Source organism: Callithrix jacchus, chromosome 19 (genome assembly GCF_049354715.1).
Source record: "Callithrix jacchus isolate 240 chromosome 19, calJac240_pri, whole genome shotgun sequence".
Classification (NCBI taxonomy): domain Eukaryota; kingdom Metazoa; phylum Chordata; class Mammalia; order Primates; family Cebidae; genus Callithrix; species Callithrix jacchus.
Window position 1 is genome coordinate 41,598,989 of NC_133520.1, and position 23,330 is coordinate 41,622,318.

At 38.7% G+C, this 23,330-nt stretch overlaps 1 protein-coding gene across 9 annotated transcripts in view; it reads right to left on the reverse strand.

Moving 5' to 3' along the window:
• Positions 1 to 23,330, reverse strand: part of CATSPERE (catsper channel auxiliary subunit epsilon) — a 147,614-nt gene that overhangs the window by 65,680 nt on the left and 58,604 nt on the right. For all 9 annotated transcript variants that reach the window (XM_035280412.3, XM_035280413.3, XM_035280410.3 and 6 more), the window contains 2 exons: positions 6,702 to 7,194; positions 1,608 to 2,085 (listed from right to left, as the gene is read on the reverse strand). In XM_035280412.3, coding sequence (XP_035136303.1) covers positions 1,608 to 2,085; positions 6,702 to 7,194 — 971 coding nt within the window. The remainder of the gene's footprint in view (positions 1 to 1,607; positions 2,086 to 6,701; positions 7,195 to 23,330) is intronic.

Genomic DNA, 23,330 nt, shown 5'->3' on the forward strand with positions numbered 1-23,330 from the left:
CAAACCAGCACATTCTGTATATGTATCCCAAAACTTAAAGTATATATATAAAAAAAAAAGAAATAAGGAAATGACAAGAAAAAAATTCATAGAAGGATATGGCCAATGAATTTATGAAACTAGATTAAACATCTAATTATAAAAAATATGTGCAATAAAATGAGAATCACATTTTTCTTCTATATAATTGGTAACTGTTAAACAGAGTATATAAAAATGATACATTTTCAAATACTTTTGGGGGAGTTTAGACTGTGACAAATTTTGCTGGAGGGTAAATGAGAAGGATTTATCAACTTTTAAAATATTTGTAATTTCTGATTCAGGAATTCTATGTCCAGTAATTTATATTACAGAAATACTTGTATTGGTGTATGTACATATGCATATTTTCTTCAGCATTATTTGTAACAGCAAAAGAACTGAAGCCTAATATCTGTCTAAATATCTATCTACACCCCATTAGACAATAGTGTGCATTACACAGCAGTTAAAATGGTATTAGTTTTATAGGTATTGTTTTGAAAATATGCCCATTATATTTAGTATTTCCTTGTTTGAAAGTCTGGACCAACTCACAGGAACTTTTCTCTTCTTTTTGAGACAGGATCTCACTCCGTTATCCAGGCTGGGGAGTTCAGTGATGTGAACAAGGCTCACTGCATTGCTGACCTTCCGGGCTCAAGGGATCCTGCTACTTCAGCCTTCTGAGTAGTTGGGACCACAGGTGTGTACCACCATGCCCAGCTAGTTTTTAAGTTTTTAGTAGGGATGAGGTTTCACCATGTTGCCCAGTTTGGACTCAAACTCCTGAGCTCAAGTGATCTTTCCACCTTGGCCTACTAAACCGCTGGAATTACAAGCGTGAGCCACCACGCCCAGCCTCACAGGAGTTTCTTAATAGTCGGTTATTCCGGAAATGAGAATGGTGAGAGATGGCCTTTAACTTCAGACTTCATACACTTATGAATTGTTTGAGCATGTTACATTTCATTGTTTCTGAATGACCTTCAGTACTACATTGAAACTGGGAATCTGACATCCTCTAAAATCTATCCCCAATGTATCATTCTAATCTTGTCTTCTTATCACTGTGGCTCATGGTTGTTTAAAAAACACATATGAACTTGCTTCATTTGTGCTTTATAACACAAAACCTCCCTCTCCAGGTTTCAGTGGGAACATGGCCCTATCAACACCTTGATTTCCCACTTCTAGCCTCCAGAACTGTGAAATGACACATTTCTGTTGTTTTAAGTCATCCAGTTTGTGGTCCTTTTTTTATGGGAGCCCCAGGAAATGAACACAATACCACAGCACCTCCTACACACTACAATGTATACATAAATTGCTTAGTTAGAATCTGCTGATTGACCAAAACGAAGCTCCCCTTTCCCTTGCGGAAAGAAACTGAGTTTGCCCTTTTGCTCTGTGAGATCATAGTTAACAGTACTTGAATTTAAAGTCGATTCATTTGCAGGTGATAAGAAGCGCACCTTTGGCTGTCAAGAGCGCTGCATGTTGGTAATTAAGAAGTGTCACATCATTATAAGGAAGGGGTCTATAATGAAATCTAGAATAATGTTAGTAGACTGAGAACGCCTTACCTATTAAAACTTCATGAATAATGCTGCCATTTGATAGCATTGATAGATTTCCATGTCCTGCAGGTGTCTGCAAAATCCCGGTAAAGGTGAAATTATTGTAATAATAGTAGATACTATGCTTGTTCCATAGTATAAATCCTGGCAGTGCTGAATATATAAAATTTGGAAGGAAAACACTGTCAATAGGGGCATCTAATGTAAAGTCTTGGGAAATCCACTGTTTCGTATCTTCATTATATATGACTAAGAAAATCTTTTTGGTGACGGTACACGTAATGCAATAATTTAAAAACACAGCAATGTCCAGAGGGTGTCCTGTATACTGAACAGAGTGGATAGTCAGAGTGGCAGTTACTGGTAGATTTAGGATATTTTTCAGTTCTGTGGCAGTTACTAATCTGGCAAATTTAAGAAGAATATATCCGAGGTAAATTTCATTTTCTGTCCAGACTGCCAAGTTGCTTCTTCTTCCTTTAGTCTGTGACAAAATGAAAAATGGTAAGAAAATATTCGATTTTAGAGGTGTGTCTAACAATTTCTCTTTTTAAAATTTTATTTTTTAAAAATTGTACTTTAGTAGGTTTCTGGGTGTTCAGGTGGTGTTACATGAATAAGTTCATTAGTGGAGATTTCTAAGATTTTGGTGCATCCATCACCCGAGCAGAGTATACTGTACCCAATGTGTAGTTTTTTATCCCTCACCGTCTCTCACCCTACCCCCGCAAGTCTCCAAAGTCCACTGTATCATTCTTATGCCTTTGTGTCCTCATAACTTAACTCCCAAAGTCTAACAATTTCCATCTTCCAATTTGCTATATTTAAAAGATCCAGACCAGGTGTGGTGGTTTCATGCCTGTAATCCTTGCACTTTGGGAGGCTGAGGCAGGAGAATCACTTGAAGTCAGAGGTTTGAGACCAGCCTGGGCAACTCAGTGAGACCCCATTTCTACAAAAGTTAAAAATTAGCTGGGGGTGGTGGCAGGTACCTATAATCCCAGCTACTAGGGAGGCTGAGGCAGGAGAACCACTTTAACTTGGGAGGTCGAGGTTGCAGTGAGCCAAGATAGTGCCATTGCACTCCAGCTGGGGGACAAGAGTGAGACTTTGCCTCAAAAAAAAAAAAAAATTAAATTATAAGGTTTGATTTGTTTCAATATATTTTTGAATAATATTTCAGGCATAGGAATACATTTAATAGAAATTTATCATATTAAATATAACCATAAAAATTATACCAATAATTTTATTTTTTCATAAATTGTTTCGATCAGTAGGAATAAAAACATTTTAATTCCTTTTAAATCTTTTAAGCACATTGGCCTTCTCTTTCTTTATGTATTTATCAGTCTGGCAAGGAGTGCCCCTTGGACCTTGGTGTTTACTAAGGTCAACATACAAGATCTCTTCAAACGGTAACTCATTTCTGCAATTCTAGATTCCTTGGTTACCAGATAAAGAGAAAAGAAAACTTAAAACCTCAGACAAACAAATTCTACCCTTTTATGGACATAGGCTGTTAGATGGGAAGGGTATTCAGAAACTGCTGTGCCTGAAACTCGGTGGGCCGTATTTTATCAAGGAGTCCAAGGCCTCCCTTCTCCTCTGTCTCCTTTCCCCACCGCTCTAATTCTTAGGGATTTTTACTTAAAATATAATTTCTGTATTTTGAACACATCTTGTCCTCATTTTACTTAATGTACAAATATTTAGTGTGTTCTGAAACAGGAGGAAGGCAGGTATCAAACTGGTAATCAAAGAAAGGCACAATGTGGGGTAAGAGGTCATTTTGCTAAATGTGGATTCAATTTTAAGTATAGAGCTTACGTTGCTGGAAATGAGTGAAACAATCCTTAAAGAAGAAATAGAAACAAAATGATGAGCCTTCATAGAAGAAAGAGCCATTCTCATTCTTGTCAGAGAGATGGGAAGAGGAACATGTCATAAACATGACAGATGAGAATTCCAAGGATTCCCAGACAAGGAGTGAGTTTTCACTCTCACCCACAAACTCTTTCCCACATAACTCCACTTAATGCTTCAGCATAATCCTGCAGGTGAGGTGAAAGATCCTTCTGAAGCATTCAAGGTCTCTTAAAAATGTAAGACAGTAACTCTCTGAAGGCAGGAAAGGGGCATGCATCAAGGGGATGAGAGAAACCCATCCACACTATGAATTCTCAGCTCCATGACTTGGAGTGGGATAGGAGAGTGGAGAGGAACTTTTTTGAGCCATGTGTGGCCTCTACTCAGAGTCTAAAGCAGCCTCCCTGACAGGATTGGGACAGGGAGATAGGAGGCAGAGGAGAAGAAGAGGGAAAAGGAGAGGGAAGTGTGGAGTGGGCAGAAGAAGGGGAGGAAGAGAGGAAGATGAAGATATTCCCCAGTGCACCGAAATTCAGAGTCAGATGAGAAAGGAAAGATAATTGATCAAAAACGATCATATGATCAATGACCCGAAAGCTGGCAGCTAGGTTGTAAAGCAGAGATAGCTCTCCCAAGAACGTCGAAGGTCAGTGGCTTCACTGTAAAGTATAAAGAGATCTCTGGAATGTTGTCAGTGCTAAGGTACCAAGAATGTCTAAAGAGAAAACAACTATCATAAAAATGCTGAAGAGTCTAGTGGAAAAGATAGTGAAGAGATGAGGAATTTCAGCCATGACACAGAAATGATAAAAAGGAACAAAATGGAAAGGCTAGAAATTAAAAAAAAAAAATCAAGAATAAAGAAATAATTAGAGGAGTTCCAGACCAGTTTGGCCAACATAGCAAAACCCCATCCCTACTAAAGATAAAAAAATTAGCCATTAGTTGGGCATGGTGGTGCACGACTGTAATCTCAGTTACTTGCAAGGCTGAGGCAGGAGAATCACTTGAACCTGGGAGGTGGAGGTTGCTGTGAGCCAAGATTGCACCACTGGACTCCAACCTGGGCAACAGGAGCAAAATGCCTTCTAAATAAATAAATAAATAAATAAATAGGCCAGGAATGCCTGTAATCACAGCACTTTGGGAAGCCACAGTGGGAGGACTGCTTGAGGCCAACAGTTCGAGGCAGCAGTGAGCTGTAATTTTGCCATTGCACTCCAGGCTAGTTGACAAAGTGAGACGCTGTCTTAAAAAAAAATCAGATGGGGCCGGGCGCGGTGGCTCAAGCCTGTAATCCCAGCACTTTGAGAGGCCGAGGCGGGTGGATCACGAGGTCAAGAGATCGAGACCAGATGGATTTAGCAACAAGCTGGAAAAAGCAGAGGAAAAGAGCAGTGAACTTGAAGACAGGTTAATAGCATGCATACAAGCTGAAATACAAAACAAGGAAAAAATAATGAACAGGTCACTTGAGATCTGTGAGACGATATTAAATGGTCTCATACAGGTGTTTTTGGAATCCTAGTAGGAGAGGAAAAAGAGAATGAGAATGAGGTGGAAGAAACATTTGAAGAGATAATAGCCATGGACATTCCAAGATTAATGAAAGACATAAACCCAGAAATCCAAGAAACTCAACTAAACCTCAAGTAGGATAAATACAAAGGCAATCACATCTAGGCACATAGTAAAACTGCAGAAAACCAAATGTAAAAAGCTGATCTTAAAAGCAACTAGAGTGAAAAAGATTCATTATATACACGAGAACAATGATGCAAATAATAGCTGACTTCTGACCAGAAATGACGGTGGCCGTAAGATAATACAATGACATATTTATAACTTTCATTAAAAATAAAACAAAAACAACAGAAGCCACCTGCCATCCTACAATGCTGTATTCTGTTTTACACACCAGTATAGGGGACAACATAGAAATACTAAAAAATACATGATTTTATTTTATTTTTTTAGAGATGGGGGTCTTACCATGTTGCCCAGGCTGGTCTCTAATGCCTACGCTCAAGCAATCATCCCACCTTGGCCTCCCACAGTGCTGGAACTACAGGTGTGAGCCATCCTGCCCAGGCTGGCAATTATTAGAATGACAAAAACAACAGATGCTGACACGGAGGCAGAGAAAAGGAAGCTCATATGCCCTGTTGGTGGGAATGCAATTTAGTATAACCACTATGAAAAACAGTATGGAGGTTTCTCAAAAAAAACGAAACATAGAACTGCCATACAATCCAGCATTCCCACTACTGGGTATTTATCAAAAGGAAAAGAAATCAGTATTATCAAGGAGACACCTGTATTTACATGTTTATTACAACACTATTCACAATAGCAAAGACACGGAATCAACATAAATGTTTATCAGTGGATGAATGGATAAAGAAAATGGGGTATATATACCCAATGGAATACTATTTGGCCATAAAAATTACAAAATTATGTCATTTGCAGAAATATAGATGGAACTGGAGGTCAATAAGTGAAATAAGCCAGGCACAGAAAGACAAATACTACATGTTCTCACTCATATGTGGAAGGTAAAATCCATTATCTCAAGGAAACAGAATAGAATGATAGATACTAGAGTCTGGGGAGGGTGGGTGCATGGGAGGGAGTATGAAGAGAGGTTGCCTAGTGGGTACGGATACACAGTTAAATAGAAGAATAAGTTCCAATGTTATGTATCTAACTAACATACAATTCTATAGAAGTAAGTTCTAGTGTTTCTAATTTGTCTATAGTGAGACCACGGTACCTACACTTAGCAACAATATTTTTAACATTTAAAGGTAACTAGAAAAGAGGAAATGATGCCCACACATAGACATGGTAAATACTGAAGGAGATGGATACCCCAAATACCCTGACCTGATCATTACACTTTCTATACATGTAACAAAAACACATTATTCATTCTGGAGAGTCCATATGACCTTTGTTTGGGGAAAAAATTTTGGGTCTTTTGCCCATATCGAGGTAAAACAAAGCTCCCATATTATGAGTGAACTGCATAATAACATACAAGTTTTATTTTATTTTTAGTTTTGGGGTGTATCTCTACTGTAAAGAGGTCTCTGAGAAGCTGAGTTCGAGCTCTTTACAGGCTTAGATAAAACAACTAGGCAAAAAGCTGCATAGCAAGTTTCTCTTTATCACTGAATAAATGGTATGGTAAATATATTTATAAAATATAAAGTATCACTTACTAACCTTGAATAAATATTTGACCCAACACCATTTTCTTGATGAAATGCCGGCAATTCCATCATCGGGAAGATTTACAGTTCTTCCCATTTTTATAAATCCATGAAAACTTTTTAGGTAAAGAGCACCATTTATATGAAAAATTATTCCATCTCGTGATAAAGTCACACCGGTTACATTCTGTCTTTCATCATCACTCAGAATGTCTGGAGGCACTCTGATTCTCGTCCAAGTACGGAATGAATCATTTGTTTGAAAGGTCTCCCTATCAGTTACCAAAACAATGCATGCGAAAACACAAGAATCACGGAAAGCAATTAGTTGACTACCACGGGGTGAAGAGATTGGTAAGTAACCAGGAATTTCAGGTATAGTTAATATAGGAAAAGTCAACAGAATAAGAAAATCTGCAACAAAGCAATCTTGAAAAGTCACTTGGTTTCCTCTAATATCCTTTAGTGCATCATCTTTTGTCATTGGTACCACAATAGTCCAGGTCCTAAGTAGAGAAAGAAAATAAAATAAAATGATCTCTCCATCTTCTGATCCATTTTATACAGTGCTGATATTTATCATCCTTAAAACATTTTTAACTTTTATCAATAGAAATCTGGATAAGACAACTAACATTAAAATTCAATGACTGCCACATTGTTTTTGTTATTCTTCACTCTGGTCCCAAAGGAAAACAATCCTTTTTATTTTTATATATATTTGATTGCACTTTAGGTTCTGGATGGGGTACATGTGAAGAACATGCAGGATTGTTGCATAGGTACATACATGGCAATGTGGATTGCTGCCTCCATCCCCATCACCTATACCTGGCATTTCTCCCAATGTTATCTCTCCTCAACTCCCCACCCCCCACTGTCCCTCCCCAAGTCCCTGCCAACAGACCCCAGTGTGTGATGCTCCCCTCCTTGTGTCCATGTGTTCTCACTGTTCAACACTCGCCTATGAGAGAGAACATGCAGTGTTTGATTTTCTGTTCTTGTGTCAGTTTGCTGAGAATACTGGTTTCCAGAGTCATCCATGTCCCTACAAAGGACATCATTTTTTATGGCTGCATAGTATTCCATGGTGTATATGTGCCACATTTTCCTTGTGCAGTCTATCATCGATGGGCATTTGGGTTGGTTCCAGGTCTTTGCTATTATAAACAGTGCTGCAATGAACACACGTGTGCAAGTGTCTTTATAATAGAATGATTTACAATCCTTTGGATATATACCCAGTAATGGGATTGCTGGGTCAAATGGAATTTCTATTTCTAGGTCCTTGAGGAATCACCACACTGTCTTCCACGATGGTTGAACTAATTTACACTCCCACCAACAGTGGAAAAGAGTTCCTATTTCTCCACGTCCTCTCCAGCATTTGTTGTCTCCAGATTTTTTAATGATCGCCATTCTAACTGGCGTGAGATGGTATCTCAGTGTGGTTTTGATTTGCATCTCTCTAATGACCAGTGATGATGAGTATTTTTTCATGTTTCTTGGCCTCATATATGTCTTCTTTTGAAAAGCGTCTGTTCATATCCTTTGCCCACTTTTAAATGGGTTTGTTTTTTTTCTTGTAAATCTGTTTTAGTTTTTTGTAGATTCTGGATATTAGCCCTTTGTCAGATGGGTAGATCGCAAAGATTTTTTCCCATTCTGTTGGTTGCTGGTTCACTCTAATGATTGTTTCTTTTGCTGTACGGAAGCTCTGGAGTTTAATTAGATCCCATATGTCTATTTTGGTTTTTGTTGCCAATGCTTTTGGTGTTTTCGCCTTGCCTATGCCTATGTCCTGAATGGTACTGCCTAGGTTTTCTTCTAGGGTTTTTATCTTATGTTTAAGTTTTTAATCCACCTGGAGTTAGTTTTAGTGTAAGGTGTCAGGAAGGGGTCCAGTTTCTGCTTTCTGCACAAGGCTAGCCAGTTTTCCCAACATCATTTATTAAACAGGGAATCCTTTCCCTATTGCTTGTTTTTGTCAGGTTCGTCAAAGATCAGATGGTTGTAGATGTGTGGCACTGCCTCCAAGGCCTCTGTTCTGTTCCATTGGTCTATGTTTTGGTACCAGTACCGTGCTGTTTTGATTACTGTGGCCTTGTAGTATAATTTGAAGTCAGGTAGCATGATGGCCTCCAACTTTGTTCTTTTTGCTTAGAATTGACTTGGTTATGCAGGCTTTCTTTTGGTTCCATATGAAGTTTAAGGTGTTTTTTTCCAGTTCTGTGAAGAGGGTCATAGGTAGCTTGATGGGGACAGCATTGAATCTGTAAATTATTTTGGGCAGTATGGCCATTTTCACAATATTGATCCTTCTTAACCATGAGCATGGAATGTTTTTCCATCAGTTTGTGTCCTCTCTTGTTTCCTTGAGCAGTGGTTTGTAGTTCTCCTTGAAGAGGTCCCTTACGTTCCTTGTAAGTTGTATTCCTAGGTATTTTATTCTTTTTGTAGCAATTGTGAATGGCAGTTTTTTTCTTGATTTGGCTCTCTTTAAGTCTGTTATTGGTGTATAGGAATGCTTGTGATTTCTGCACATTGATTTTGTATCCTGAGACTTTGCTGAAGTTGCTTATCAGTTTCAGGAGATTTTGGGCTGAGACAATGGAGTCTTCTAAATATACAATCACGTTGTCTGCAAATAGGGACAATTTGACTTCCTCCTTTCCTAACTGAATACCCTTTATTTCTTTTTCTTGCCTGATTACTCTGGCTAGAACTTCCAATACTATATTGAATAGGAGTGGTGAGAGAGGGCATCCTTGTCTAGTGCCAGATTTCAAAGGGAATGCTTCCAGTTTTTGCCCATTCAGTATGATATTGGCTGTGGGTTTGTCATAAATAGCTTTTATTATTTTGAGATATGTCTGATGATACCTAGTTTATTGAGAGTTTTTAGCATAAAGGGCTATTGAATTTTGTCAAACAGCTCTGCATCTATTGAGATAATCATGCGATTTTTGTCTTTGGTTCTTTTTATGTGGTGAATTACATCTATAGACAAATTTTTTTAAGAGACAGGGTCTCCTTACATTGCCCAGGCTGACCTTGAACTCCTGTGCTCAAGCAATATTCCTACCTTGGTAACCCAAAGTGTTAGGATTACAGGTGTGAGCAACTGCGCCTGGCCTTCCATGTTTTCTTAAAACTAGTTTTGCCACATATATGTCTTAACAACATAGAAGTGCAAAGAGAAGTAGAAAAATCCACTACTATCTCTTGCAACTTCATCACCTCTCCATCATTAATGAACACATCCAGCAGGCAGAAAATCAGTAAGGACATGGCTGAACTAATCAATCAACCAGATTTAATGGATACTTATAGACGACTTCATCTAACAACAGAATACATGATTTTCTCAGGCCCACATGAGTATTCACCAAGATGCACCATGTACTGGGCCGTAAAATGCACCTTAACACAATTTAAAAGAATAGAAATAATACAAAGTATGGTCTCAAACCACAGTGTAATTAAACTAGAAGTCAAATTCACATAAGAAGCTATATCTATTAAAGAAATTGGAACAATAATTAATAATCTTCCAAAACAGAACACCAGGCCCAGTGACTTTCTTTTTAGGTTAGTGAATGCTAACAGTTAAGGAACAAATAATGTCAATTCTCTAGAAACTCTTCTAACAGAAGCAGAGAGAATTTTTCCCAATTCATTCTATGAGGCCAGCCAACATTGCCCTAATACCAAAACCAGACAAAGACATCACAAGAGAGGAAAGCTACAGACTTTTCAAATCCAACAATGAGTAAAAAGAATTACATACCATGAACAAATGAGATTTAGTCCAGGTATGCAAGGCTGGTCCAATATTCAAAAATCAATTAATGTAATCGACCAAATTAACAGGCTAAAGAAGGAAAGTCATTTCATAGTAGATGCAGGAAAAGCATTTGACAAAGTGAACACTCATTCATGCTAAAAACTCTAAGCAAACTAGCAACAGAGGAGACCTGCTTCAACTTGATAAAAAGAGTCTAAAGAAAACATACAGAAACTTAATAGTGAGAAACTAAATGCTCTCATCCTAAGATTGGCTACATAACAGGGATGTCTCCTCTCATTATTTCTATTCAGCATAGCATTGGAGATGCTAGCTGACATGAGAAAGTGAAATAAAAGGTGTTCAGATTGTGATGGAATCAATAAAACTGGTTTTTGTTTGCAGATGACATAAATGACTGTCTAGAAAACCTTAAAGAACAGAAAAAAAAAACTCCTGGAACTAATAAAAAATTATAGATGCAGGATGAAAAGTTAATACAAGTTGATTCAAATTCTTTAAAAAACTAGTTTGAGGGTGGAGGCAGAACAAGATGGCTGAATAGAAGCCTCCACCAATCATCTTCCCCATAGGAAGATGAAATTTAACAACTATCTACCCAAAAAAAGCAACTTCATAAGAAACAAAATTCAAGTGAGTGATCACAGTATTTGCTTTTAACATCATGTCAAGGAAAGAGACACTGAAGAAGGTGGGAAAGACAGTCTTGAATTGCCAACACCACCCCATCCCCATCCCTCATTAGTGGCTGCATGGTGCAGAAAAAGAATCTGTGTGCTTTGTAGAGACAGAGTACAGTGACTGCGGGACTTTTGATTGGAATTCAGTGCCACCCTGTCACAGTGGAAAGCAACACCAGGTAGAACTCAAATGATACCCCCAGAGGGAACATTTTGACCATCCCTAGCCAGAGGGAGTTGCTCATCCTCATGGTTGGAACATAAGTTTTGGCAAGCCTTGCCATCACAGGCTCAAGTTCTCTGGAGTCGTAAATACACTTGAAAGATAGTCTAGGTCACAAGGACTGCAACTCCTAGGCAAGACAAGTGCTGTGCTGGGCTTGGAGGCAGTGGACAGGGGTGGCATGCAACTAGTGAGACACCACCCTGGGTAGCTAATAGGGTGCTTGTGCCACTTCTTCCCAACCCTAGGCAGCACAGCTCACAGCTATGAAAGAGACTCCTTCCTTCCGCTCGAGGAGAGGAGAAGGAAGGGTACAAAGGGCTTTGTCCTGCAACTTGGATATCAGCTCAGCCACAGTAGAATGGGCACTGGGCAGTCCTGAGGCCCTAGTTCCTAGATGACATTTCTAGACACACCCTGGGGCAGAAAGGGAAGGCCTGGAAGGGAAGGCCTCAGTCCTGACAGGATTCATCGCCAGCTCGTGGGCCCTGGATAAACAGCAGCTAAGTAGTACATGCGCCTTGGATGAGACTCTAAGATGTGCCAGCTTCATGTGTGACCCAGCACATTCCCAGCTGGGGCAGCTACAAAGAGAGACTCCTGCTTGAGAACAGCAGAAGGAAGAGTAAAAGGGACTTTGTCTTCAGCTTAGGCACCGGCTTGGCCACAGTGGAGTAGAGTACCAGGCGGGCTCGTAGGGTTCCCAATTCCAGGCACTGGTTCTTGGACAGCATTTGTAGACTTGCCTTGGGCCAGAGGGGAACCAAGTTCCCTGAAAGGCAGTCCCAGGCCTGGTAGTATTCACCACAAGCTGACTGAAAAGCCCTTGGTCCTTAAGTGAATACTGATGGTAGCCTGACAGCACTCACTGTGTGCCTGTGGTGGTGGTGGCCACGGGGAAAGACTCCTCTGTTTGTAAAAAGGGAAGAGAGGAGTGGAAAGGGCTTTGTCTTGTGGTTCGGGTGCCAGTTCAGCTGCAGAAGAACAGAACACCTTTCTAAAGTTTTTGATTCCAGGCCTTGGCTCCCATATGGTACCGCTGGACCCACATGGGGACTGGGGGAACTTATGGTCATTAAGGAAGACACAAGACTGGCTGGCTTTGCCACCTGCTGATTGTAGAGTCCTAGGGCCTTGAGTGGACGTAGGTGGTAGCCAGGTTACAGCAGGCCTTGGGTGAGATCCAGCGCTGTGCTGGCTTCATGTCTGACCTAGTGCAGTCCCAGTGCTAGTGGCCACAGGGGTGTGGTGTCACCCCTCCCCCAGCTCCAGGCAGCTCAGGAGAGAGAGAGAGAGTGAGAGAGAGAGAGAGAGAGAAAGAGAGAGAGATTCCATTTGTTTGGCAGAAAGTAAGGGAAGAAAACAAGAATCTTTGCCTGGTAATTCAGAGAAGTTTTCCAAGACCACCAAGGTGGTACTTCTACATAAGTCTGCAAAGAGTCACAGCATTACTGGGCTTGGGGTGCCCCCCTAATGCTGATATGGCTGCAGTGACCAAAAACTTAGATCACAACACATAAGTCCCTTTGAATACCTGGCCTTCTCAAGAAGGATAGGTTAAAAAAAAGCCCAGACACTGAAGTCTACAACAAATACCTAACTCTTCAATGTCCAGACACCAGTGAACAACCACAGGCATCAATACCATCCAGAAGAACATGACTTAATCAAATGAACTAAATAAGGCAACAGTAACCTATCGCAGAGAAAGAGAGATATGTGGTGTTTCTAACACAGAATTCAAAATAGCCGTTTTGAGGAAACTCAGAGAAATTCAAGATTACACAGAGAAGGAATTCAGGATCCTAACAGATAAATATAAAAAAGAGAATGAAATAATTAAAAAGAAAGGAATTTTGGAGTTGAAAAATGCAATCAACATACTGAGGAATGTATGAGTCTCTTACTAGCATAATTGATCAGGCAGAACAAAGAATTAGTGAGCTTGAAGACAGGCTATTTGAAAATATACAGCCAGAGAAGACAAAAGAAAAAAGAATAGAAAATAATGAAGCGTGCTTACAAGATCTAGAAAACAGTCTCAAAAGGGCAAATGTAAGAGTTATTTGCCTTAAAGAGTAGGTAGAGATAGGGGTGTAAAGGTTATTCAAACGGATAATAACAGAGAACTTCCCAAACCTCAAGAAACACATCAATACCAGTACAAAAAGAACACCAAGTGGATTTAACCCAAAGACATTTAATAATCAAACTTCTAAAGGTCAAGGATAAAGAAAGGATCCTACAAGCAGCAAGAGAAAAGAAAGAACTAACATACGATGGAGATCCAATACGTCTGGCAGCAGACTCTTCAGTGGAAACTTCACAGGCAAGGAGAGAGTGACATGATATATTTAAAGTGTTGAAGGAAAAAATCTTTTACCCTAGAATAGTATATCTGGTGAAAATATCCTTCAAACATGAAGGACAAATAAAGATGTTCCCAGACAAACAAAAGCTGAGGGATTTCATCAACACCAGATCTGTCCTACCAGAAATGCTAAAGGGAGATATTTAATTTAAAAGAAAAAGACATTAGTGAGTGAAAAGAAATGATCTGAAGGCCCCAAACTCACTGCTAATTGTAAGTATACAGAAAAACATAGACTATTAAACACTGTAATCGCTGTGTGTAAATTCTACTCACATGTTAAGTAGAAAGACCAAAAGATGAACCAATCAACAATAATAACTACAACAACTTTCAAGGCATGGACAGTACAATGAGATGTAAATAGGAACAATGAGCAGTTTAAAAGCAGGGGAACAAGGTTAAAGTGTAGAATTCTTACCAGTTTTCTTTTAAAATTGATCTCATTCATTTAGACAATCAGTGTGTCATCAGTTTATAACAAATAAGCTATAATTATTTGCAAGCTTCATGGTAGTCTGAAATCAAATAACATACAACAGCTACACAAACAATAAAAAGCAGCAAGAAATTAAAACATACCACCTTAGAAAATCACCTTCACTAAAAGGAAGACAGAAAGGAAGGAAAGAAGGAAGAGAAGACTACACAACAACCATAAAACAAATAACAAAATCACAGGAGTACTTCCCTAATTATCAAGAGTAACATTGGATGCAAATAGACTAAACTCTCCAATAAAAGGACATAGAGTGGCTGAATGGATTAAAAAACAAGACAACAAACTGTTACCTATTAGAAACATGCTTTACTTACAAAGACATGAATATATTGAAAATAAAAGAATGGAAAAACATATTCAATGCAAACAGGAAATACAAAATAGGAGGAGTAGCTATATTTACATCAGAAAAAATAGATTTCAAGACAAAAATCATAAAAAGAGACAAATAAGGTGATTATATAATGATTAAGGAGTAAATTCAGCAAGAGGGCATAACAACTGTAAATATATATACAACTGTACATATATATGCAACTGACACTGAAGCGTCCAGATATACAAAGCAAATATTATTAGAGCTATACAGAGAGATAGACCCCAGTACAATAATAGCCAGATATTTCAGCACCCCACTTTTAGCATGGGACAGATTATCCAGATAGAAAACCAACACAGAAACATTGGACTTAATCTCCATTATAGACTGAATGGACCTAATTGATACTTACAGAACATTTTATTCAATAGGTGTAGAGAGCACATTCTTCTTCTGAACGCATGGATCATTCTCAAGGATAGACCATATAATAGACCCCAAAACAAGTCTTAAAACAATCAGAAAATATAAAGTATCTGACCACAATGGAATAAAACTAGAAGTCAGTAACAAGAGGAATTCTGATAGCTATTTCAAACACATCAAATTTAAACAATATGCTCCTGAATGACCAGTGGGTCAGTGAAGAAATTAAGGAGGAATTGAAGGGCAGGAAATTACACTTCAGACAACAGGCAAGGATGAAAGAAGGAATTGAAATACTTCTTGAACCAAATGATAATAGAAACATAACACATACCAAAACCTATGGAATACAGTAAAAGCACTACTAAGAGAGAAGTTTACAACTATAAGTGCCTATACCAAAAAAGTAGAAAAACATCAAATAAACAACCTAATAATGCATCTTAACTAGAAAAGCAAGAGCAAACCAAACCCAAAATTCATAGAAGAAAAGAAGTAACAAAGATTAGAGGAGAGATAAATTAAACTGAAATGGAGAAAACAATAAAAAAGATCAATGAAAGGAAAAATTTGTTTTTTGAAAAGATAAATAAAATCAATAAACCTTTAGCCAGACTAAGAAAAAAAGAGAGAAGACTGAAATAAATAAAATTGAAGATGAAAAAGAAGACATTACAACCAATGCCACAGAAATTCAAAGGATCGTTAGAGGCTACTATGAGCAACTATATGCCAGTACATTGGAACACCTAGATCAAACGGATACATTCCTAGACCTGTAGAACCTACCAAGATTGAGCCATGAAGAATCTAAGATTTAAACAGACAAATAACAAGTAATGAGATTGACGCCATTGGAACACCTAGATCAAACGGATACATTCCTAGACCTGTAGAACCTACCAAGATTAAGCCATGACGAATCTAAGATTTAAACAGACAAATAAGTAATGAGATTGACGCCATTGGAACACCTAGATCAAACGGATACATTCCTAAACCTGTAGAACCTACCAAGGTTGAGCCATGAAGAATCTAAGATTTAAACAGACAAATAACAAGTAATGAGATTGACGCCATAATAAAAAGTCACCCAGCAAAGAAAAGCCTGGGACCTGATGGCTTCATTGCTGAGTTTCACCAAACATTTAAAGAAGAACTAATACCAATCTCACTCAAACTATCCCAAAAAATTGAAGTGGTGGGAATACTCTGAAACTCATTCCATGAGGCCAGTACTACCTTGATACCAAATCCAGAAAAAGACAAATTAAAAAATAAAACTATAGGTCAATATCCCTGATAAACATTGATGTAAAAATCTAAAACAAAATGGTAACAAACCAAAATCAGTGTCACATTAGAAAAATTATTCATTATGACCAAGTAGGATTTATCCAAGGGATGCAAGGATGGTTCAACATATGCAAATCAATCAATGCAATACATTATATCAAGAGAATGAAGTACAAAAGCCATATGATCATTTCAATTGATACTGAAAAGCATTTATAAAATTCAATATTCCTTCATGATAAAAATGCCATTGAAAAAACTGAGTATAGAAGGAACATACTGTAATATAATAAAAGCCATATATGACAGATCTATAGCTAGTATCATACTAAATGAGGAAAAACTGAAAGCCTTTCCTCAAAGAGCTGGAACACAAGAATACCCACTTTCACCACTGTTATCCAACAGTACTGGAAGTCCTAGCTAGAGCAATCAGACAAGAGAAAGATATGAAGGGCATCCAGATTCGGATGGAAGAAGTCAAATCATCCTTGCTTGCAGAAGATAAGTCTTATATTTGGAAAAACTTAAAGTCTCCATCAAAAAAGTGTTTGAACTGACATATAAATACAGAAAAGTTGTAGGATACAAAATCAATGTACGAAACTCAGTAGCATTTCTATATGCCAACAGCAAACAATCTGAAAAAGAAATAAAAAAATAATTCTATTTACAATAGGTACAAATAAAACTAAATACCTAGGAATTAACCAAAGAGTTGAAATATCTCTACAATGAACACTATAAAATGATGCAAAAAATTAAAGAGAAAAAAGAGGAAAACATTCCATGTTCATGGATTGGAAGATTCAATATTGTTAAAAAGTCCACACTACCCAAAGCAATCTACAGGTTCAATGCAATCCTATGGAAATACCAATGACATTCTTTACAGAAACAGAAAAAAAAAATCCTAAAATTTATATGGAAACACAAAATACCCAGAATAGCCAAAGCTATCCTACGCAAAATGAACAAAACTGGAGGAATCACATTACCTGACTTTAAATTATACTACACAGCTATAGTTATCAAAACAGCATGGGACTGGCATAAAAACAGACACAGAGACCAATGGAACAGAACAGGGAACCCAGAAAAAAATCAATACATATACAGTGAACTCATTTTTGAGAAAGGTACCAAGCACATATATTGTGGAAAGGATAGCTCATGCCTGTAATCCCAGCACTTTGGGAGGCTGAGGCGGGTGGATTGCCTGGGGTCAAGTGTTCAAGACCAGCCTGGCCAACATTGGGGAAACCCCATCTCTACTAAAAATAAAAAAAGTAGCCAGGCGTGGCAGCACACACTTGTAATCCCAGTTACTTGAAGGCTGAAGCAGGAGAATCACTTGACTATGGGAGGTGGAGGTTGCAATGAGCTGAGATAGTGCCATTGCACTCCAGGCTGAGCAACAAGAGTGAAACTCCATCTCAAAAAAAGATAACAACAACAACAACAACAACAACAAATGGTGCTGGGGAAACTATATATCCATGTGCAGAAGAATGAAACTAGACCCCTATCTCTCGCCATATGCAAAAAACGAATGAATTAAAGACTTAAGTCTAAGACCTCAAATTATAAAACTAATAAAAGAAAACCTTGAGGAAACTCTCCAGAACATTGGAGTGGGCAAAGATTTCTTGAGCAATACCCCATAGGCACAGGCAACTAAAGCAAAAATGAACACGTAGAATCACATCAAGTTAAAAAGCTTCTGCACAACAAAGGAAGCCATCAAAAAAGTTAAGAGATAACCCACAGAGTGGGAGAAGACATTTGCAAACTATCCGTCTGGCAAGGAATTAATAACCAGAATATACAAAGATATAATCCAATTAAAAATAGGCAAAAGATCCAAACAGACATTTATTATTATTTTTTTTTTTTTGAGGCAGAGTTTCGCTCTTGTTACCCAGGTTGGAGTGTAATGGCGCGATCTCGGCTCACCACAACCTCCTCCTCCTGGGTTCAGTCAATTCTCCTGCCTCCGCCTCCTGAGTAGCTGGGATTATAGGCACGCGCCACCATGCCCAGCTAATTTTTTGTATTTTTAGTAGAGCTGGGGTTTCACCATGTTGACCAGGATGGTCTCGATCTCTAGACCTTGTGATCCACCTGCCTTGGCCTCCCAAAGTGCTGGGATTACAGGCTTGAGCCACCACGCTCAGCCTCCAAACAGACATTTCTTAAGTGAAGACATAAAAATGGCAAATAGGTATAGAAAAAGTGCTCAATATAATTGATCATTAGAGAAATGCAAATGAAAACTAAAATGAAATATCATCTTACCCCAGTTAAAATGGCTGTTATCCAAAAGACAGACAGTAACAAATGCTAGAGAAAAAGGAACCCCTGTACACTGTGGGTGGGAATGTAAATTAGGACAACCACTATGGAGAACAGTTTGGAAGTTCCTCAGAAAACTAAAAGTAGAACTACCATATGATCCAGTAATCCCAGTGCTAGATGTATACCCCAAAGAAAGGAAATCAGTACATTGAAGAGATATCTACTCCTATGTTTACTGCAGCACGATTCACAATAGCCAAGATTTTGAAGCAACCTAACTGTCCATCCACAGGTGAATGGATAAAGAAAATGTGGTACATATACACAATGGAGTACTATTCAGCCATAAAAAGAATGAGATCCTGTCATTTGCAACAATATGGGTAGAACTGGAGGCCATTATGATAAGTGAAACAGGCCAGGCACAAAAAGACAAATTTTACCATATTCTCACTTATTTGTGGGAGTTAAAAATTAAAACAATTGAATTCTTGTATATAGAGAGTAGAATGATGGTTACCAGGGGCTGGAAAGAGTAGTGTGTGTGTGTGTGTGTGTGTGTGTGTGTGTGTGTGTGGTGGGGGGGAGTTGTTGCGGGGAGAGTAGGGATGGTTAACGGGTTCAAAAAATAGAATGAATAAGATCTGTTATTTGATATCACAACTACAGTGACTACAGTCAATAATAATTTAATTGGACATTTAAAAATAACTAAGTGTAGGCGGGGTGCAGTGGCTCAAGCCTGTAATCCCAGCACTTTGGGAGGCCGAGGCGGGTGGATCACGAGGTCTAGAGATCGAGACCATCCTGGTCAACATGGTGAAACCCCGTCTCTACTAAAAATACAAAAAATTAGCTGGGCCTGGTGGCGCGTGCCTGTAATCCCAGCTGCTCAGGAGGCTGAGGCAGGAGAATTGCCTGAACCCAGGAGGCGGAGGTTGCGGTGAGCCGAGATGGCGCCATTGCACTCCAGCCTGGGTAACAAGAGCAAAACTCCGTCTCAAAAAAATAAATAAATAAATAAAATAACTAAGTGTATAATTAGATTGTAACACAAAGGATAAATGCTTAAGGTGATAGATTCCCCACTATAGTGACTTCAGTCAATAATAATTTAATTGGACATTTAAAAATAACTAAAAGAATATAATTAGATTGTTTGTAACACGAAGAATAAATGCTTAAGGTGATGGCTACCCCACTTACCCTGATGTTAATTATTGCACATTGTATGCCTATATCAAAATTTCTCATATACCCCCAAAATATATCTATATATCTACTGTGTACCCACAAAAATTGAAAATTAAATTTAAAAAAGCTAGTTTATACATTACTAAACAATGCATTATTTAATTTTTCTAGTTTTGTACGTTATATAAATAGAATTACACTTCACCTTTCCTCCATGACTTGCTTTTATCATTCCATATTATGTTTGTGAGATTGATTCATATTGATAAGTGTTGCTTTGTATATTTTCAGTTATATAGTGTATACATTTTTAGCATGTTTACACCAGGGACACTGATGGAGTTGGAAGCCATTATCCTCAGCAAACTAATGCAGGAACAGAAAACCAAACACTGCATGTTCCCATTCATAAGTGTGAGCTGAATGGTGAGAACACATGGACACAGGGGGGGCGAGTGGGAACAACACACGGAGGGAGGCTGCTGGTTGGGGGAATGAGGAGAGGGAGAGCATCAGGAAGCTAAAGGATGCTGGGCTTAGCACTGGGTGATGGGATGATCTGTGCCGTAAACCACCATGGCACACGCTGCCTACGTAACAGACTGTACATATACCCCTCAACTTAAAAGTTGAAGAAAAAAAAAAAAGACCAGCTTGGGCAACACTGTCTTTATAGAAAGTGTAAAACTTGGCCAGGCATGGTGGCACATACCACTTGGGAGGCTGAGGTGGGAAGGTTGCTAGAGCCTGGGAGTTTGAGGCTGCGGTGAGCTGTGGTCATGCCCCTGCACTCCAGCCTGGGTGACAGAGAGAGACCCTGTCAAAAAAAAAAAAAAAAAAAGACTAAGCCAATCTCTTGGCTGAATAGCAGGTGATTTTGTTGTGGTAGGAACTGTCGAGGGCCACTGAAAAGCACTGCCTTATCCTTGCTAGCCTCCCATTGTATAGGCTGGAAAAGCCAGATTTGTTTTTCCTAGTCTCTCTTGCACCTAGAATTGGCCGTATAACCCATTGTGGCCAATGAGATATACAAGACATCTGAGAAATTATTATTATTATTATTTTGAGACAGGCTCTCATTGTCACCCAGGTTGAAGTGCAGCGGCCCAATCATAGATCACTGCAGCCTCATACTCCTGGGTTCAGGTATCCCTCCCACCTCAGCCTCCCCAGTAGCTGAGACTACAGGTGCACACCACCATGCCCAGCTAATTTTTGTATTTTGTGTGTAGAGGCAGGGTTTTGCCATGTTGCCCATGCTGGCCTCAAACTCCTGGGCTCAGGCAATCTGCCCAGCCCAGCCTTCCAGTGCTGGGATTATAGGCATGTGCCACTGCACCTGGCAGTTATCTTCTTTTCTGACAAAAGGATAGCACCATTAAGGAAAAGGTCCTCTTTGCTATGTTGGCTACCCACTCACTGCCACCTACCTTTCTCACTCTGAGTACAGACTTGTGCTGTTAGAGTTTCAGCAGCCATCTTGTGACCATGAGGCTACAGACGAGGCCAACACTGAGAATGGTGGAGAAGATGGTTGGAAAAAGCCTAGGGCCTTAACTACTTAAGTGGTTACTTCTACGCTTCTTCTAGGCTTCTTTTTAAATAGCAGAATTTTTTTTTTTTAGTTAAATCATTATTAATCAAGTTTTCTGTTACAGTTAAACCAACACTAATGGGCAGGTTTGGTTTCTTTATTATACATTCTTCGTGAGTGGAAATTAAAGTTTCTTCTTCATTTTTTTTACAATCGCAAAGAATGCTGCCACAAATATTATTTTACACATCTTCTTATGTAACTGTGCATGGGTTTCCCTAGGGTATATGATGGCACTGAACTTATAACCATGGGATATGTACATCTTTTAACTTTGCCTGATAATGTAAAATTATTTCAAATTGGTTGTGTCAATTTACACTTCCATCGGCAATCCACATTAGTGTTCCATTGTTCATATCCTCACCAACGACTTTCTAAAACTTCAATATATTTATCAATCTGATATGTGTAAAATGGATCTCACAAGGCTATTAATACTTTTCTTTGATTACTAATGAGGTTGAACATCACTTCATGTATTCATTAATGAACTGAATTTATCAAATGCTTACTTGTATAGTTTGAGTAATTTTTGAATTGTAGAAATCCTTCACACTCCTGAGACAATAAAGATATTCTATATTTCTAAATGTCTTTCAGTTTAGCCTTTCATATATACATATTTAATTCATCTGAGATTATTTTTATCTATACTATGAGGTAAAAACCTTTTTTTGTTTTTTACTAAGCTGGAAGTAAAAATCGTTTTGAAATAAAGCTTTATTTTGTCCCTGTTGAGATGATCGTCTAATTTTACTCCTTTAATCTATTAATGTCATAAATTACATTAAAACATTTACAAATACTATGTTCAACTTGCACTTCTGGTATAAATAAACTCGATCATATATCATATATTTTTCATATATATTACTGGATTTATTTATTTAGAGACAAATATTATCTATTATCTACACTAGAGTGCAGTGGCATGATCATACCTCATTGTAGCCTCAAATTCCTGGATTTGAGCAATCCTCCTACTTCAGCCTCCCAAGTAGCTAGGACTACAGGTGTATGCCATTACACTTGGCTAATTTTTAATTTTTGTAAGGAGATGGGGTCTCTCTATGTTTCCCGGACTGGTTTCCAACTCCTGGCCTCAAGCAATCCTTCTGCCATGGCCTCCCAAAGTGTTGAGATTACAGGTGTGAGCCACTATGCCTGGCCTATTGCTACATTTATTTGATAATATTTTATTCAGAATTTGGCATCTACATTCATGAATAGGATTATGATTTTCCTTTCTTATATAGTTCTTGCCCAAATGTGGGTATGCTAATAACCTCATTTCACTGTTTAGGATTGGAATTATCTGTGCTAGTGCTCTCTTCCCCTCCTCAATGATTGTTAAATAATAATTGTTTATTTTCAGTTAAAACATTACTCAAGTTCTAGATGTATTTTTTGGGTCAATTTTGATGATTTATATTTTTCTAGAATTTTTCCTTCAGTGCTGTGGAATTAGGGCCCACAGAAGAATGCTGCTTGGCTCCCTGGATTCAGCCCCCTTCCTAGGGATATATATGGACACATTTTCCCCCTTGGCAGGGGTCCCAGGGCCAGAGTATGTAAAACTCCTGGGTCTGTGTTGTGCCTGAGTAGCTGCTCTGTGACTCCACACAGCTCTGTGTATTGGACCCAAGGCCCTGGTGGCATGGGCTCATAAGGACATCTCCCAATCCATGGGTTTCAGAGATCAATGGGAGAAGTGTGGCTTCCTGGGTGGGGTTGCACAATCACTCACCACTTCTCCTGGAGGGGAGTTCCTTTGGCTCTATGCCACTTTAAGGTAGGCCACTGCCCTCCCACTGTGCCACTTTTCCTCACTCTCCATGGGTCAAGCTACTTGCCTATTCAGTCCCAATGCAAGAACCTGGATATTTCAGTTGAAGGTGCTGAATTCACTCACCCCTTTTCATTCTTCT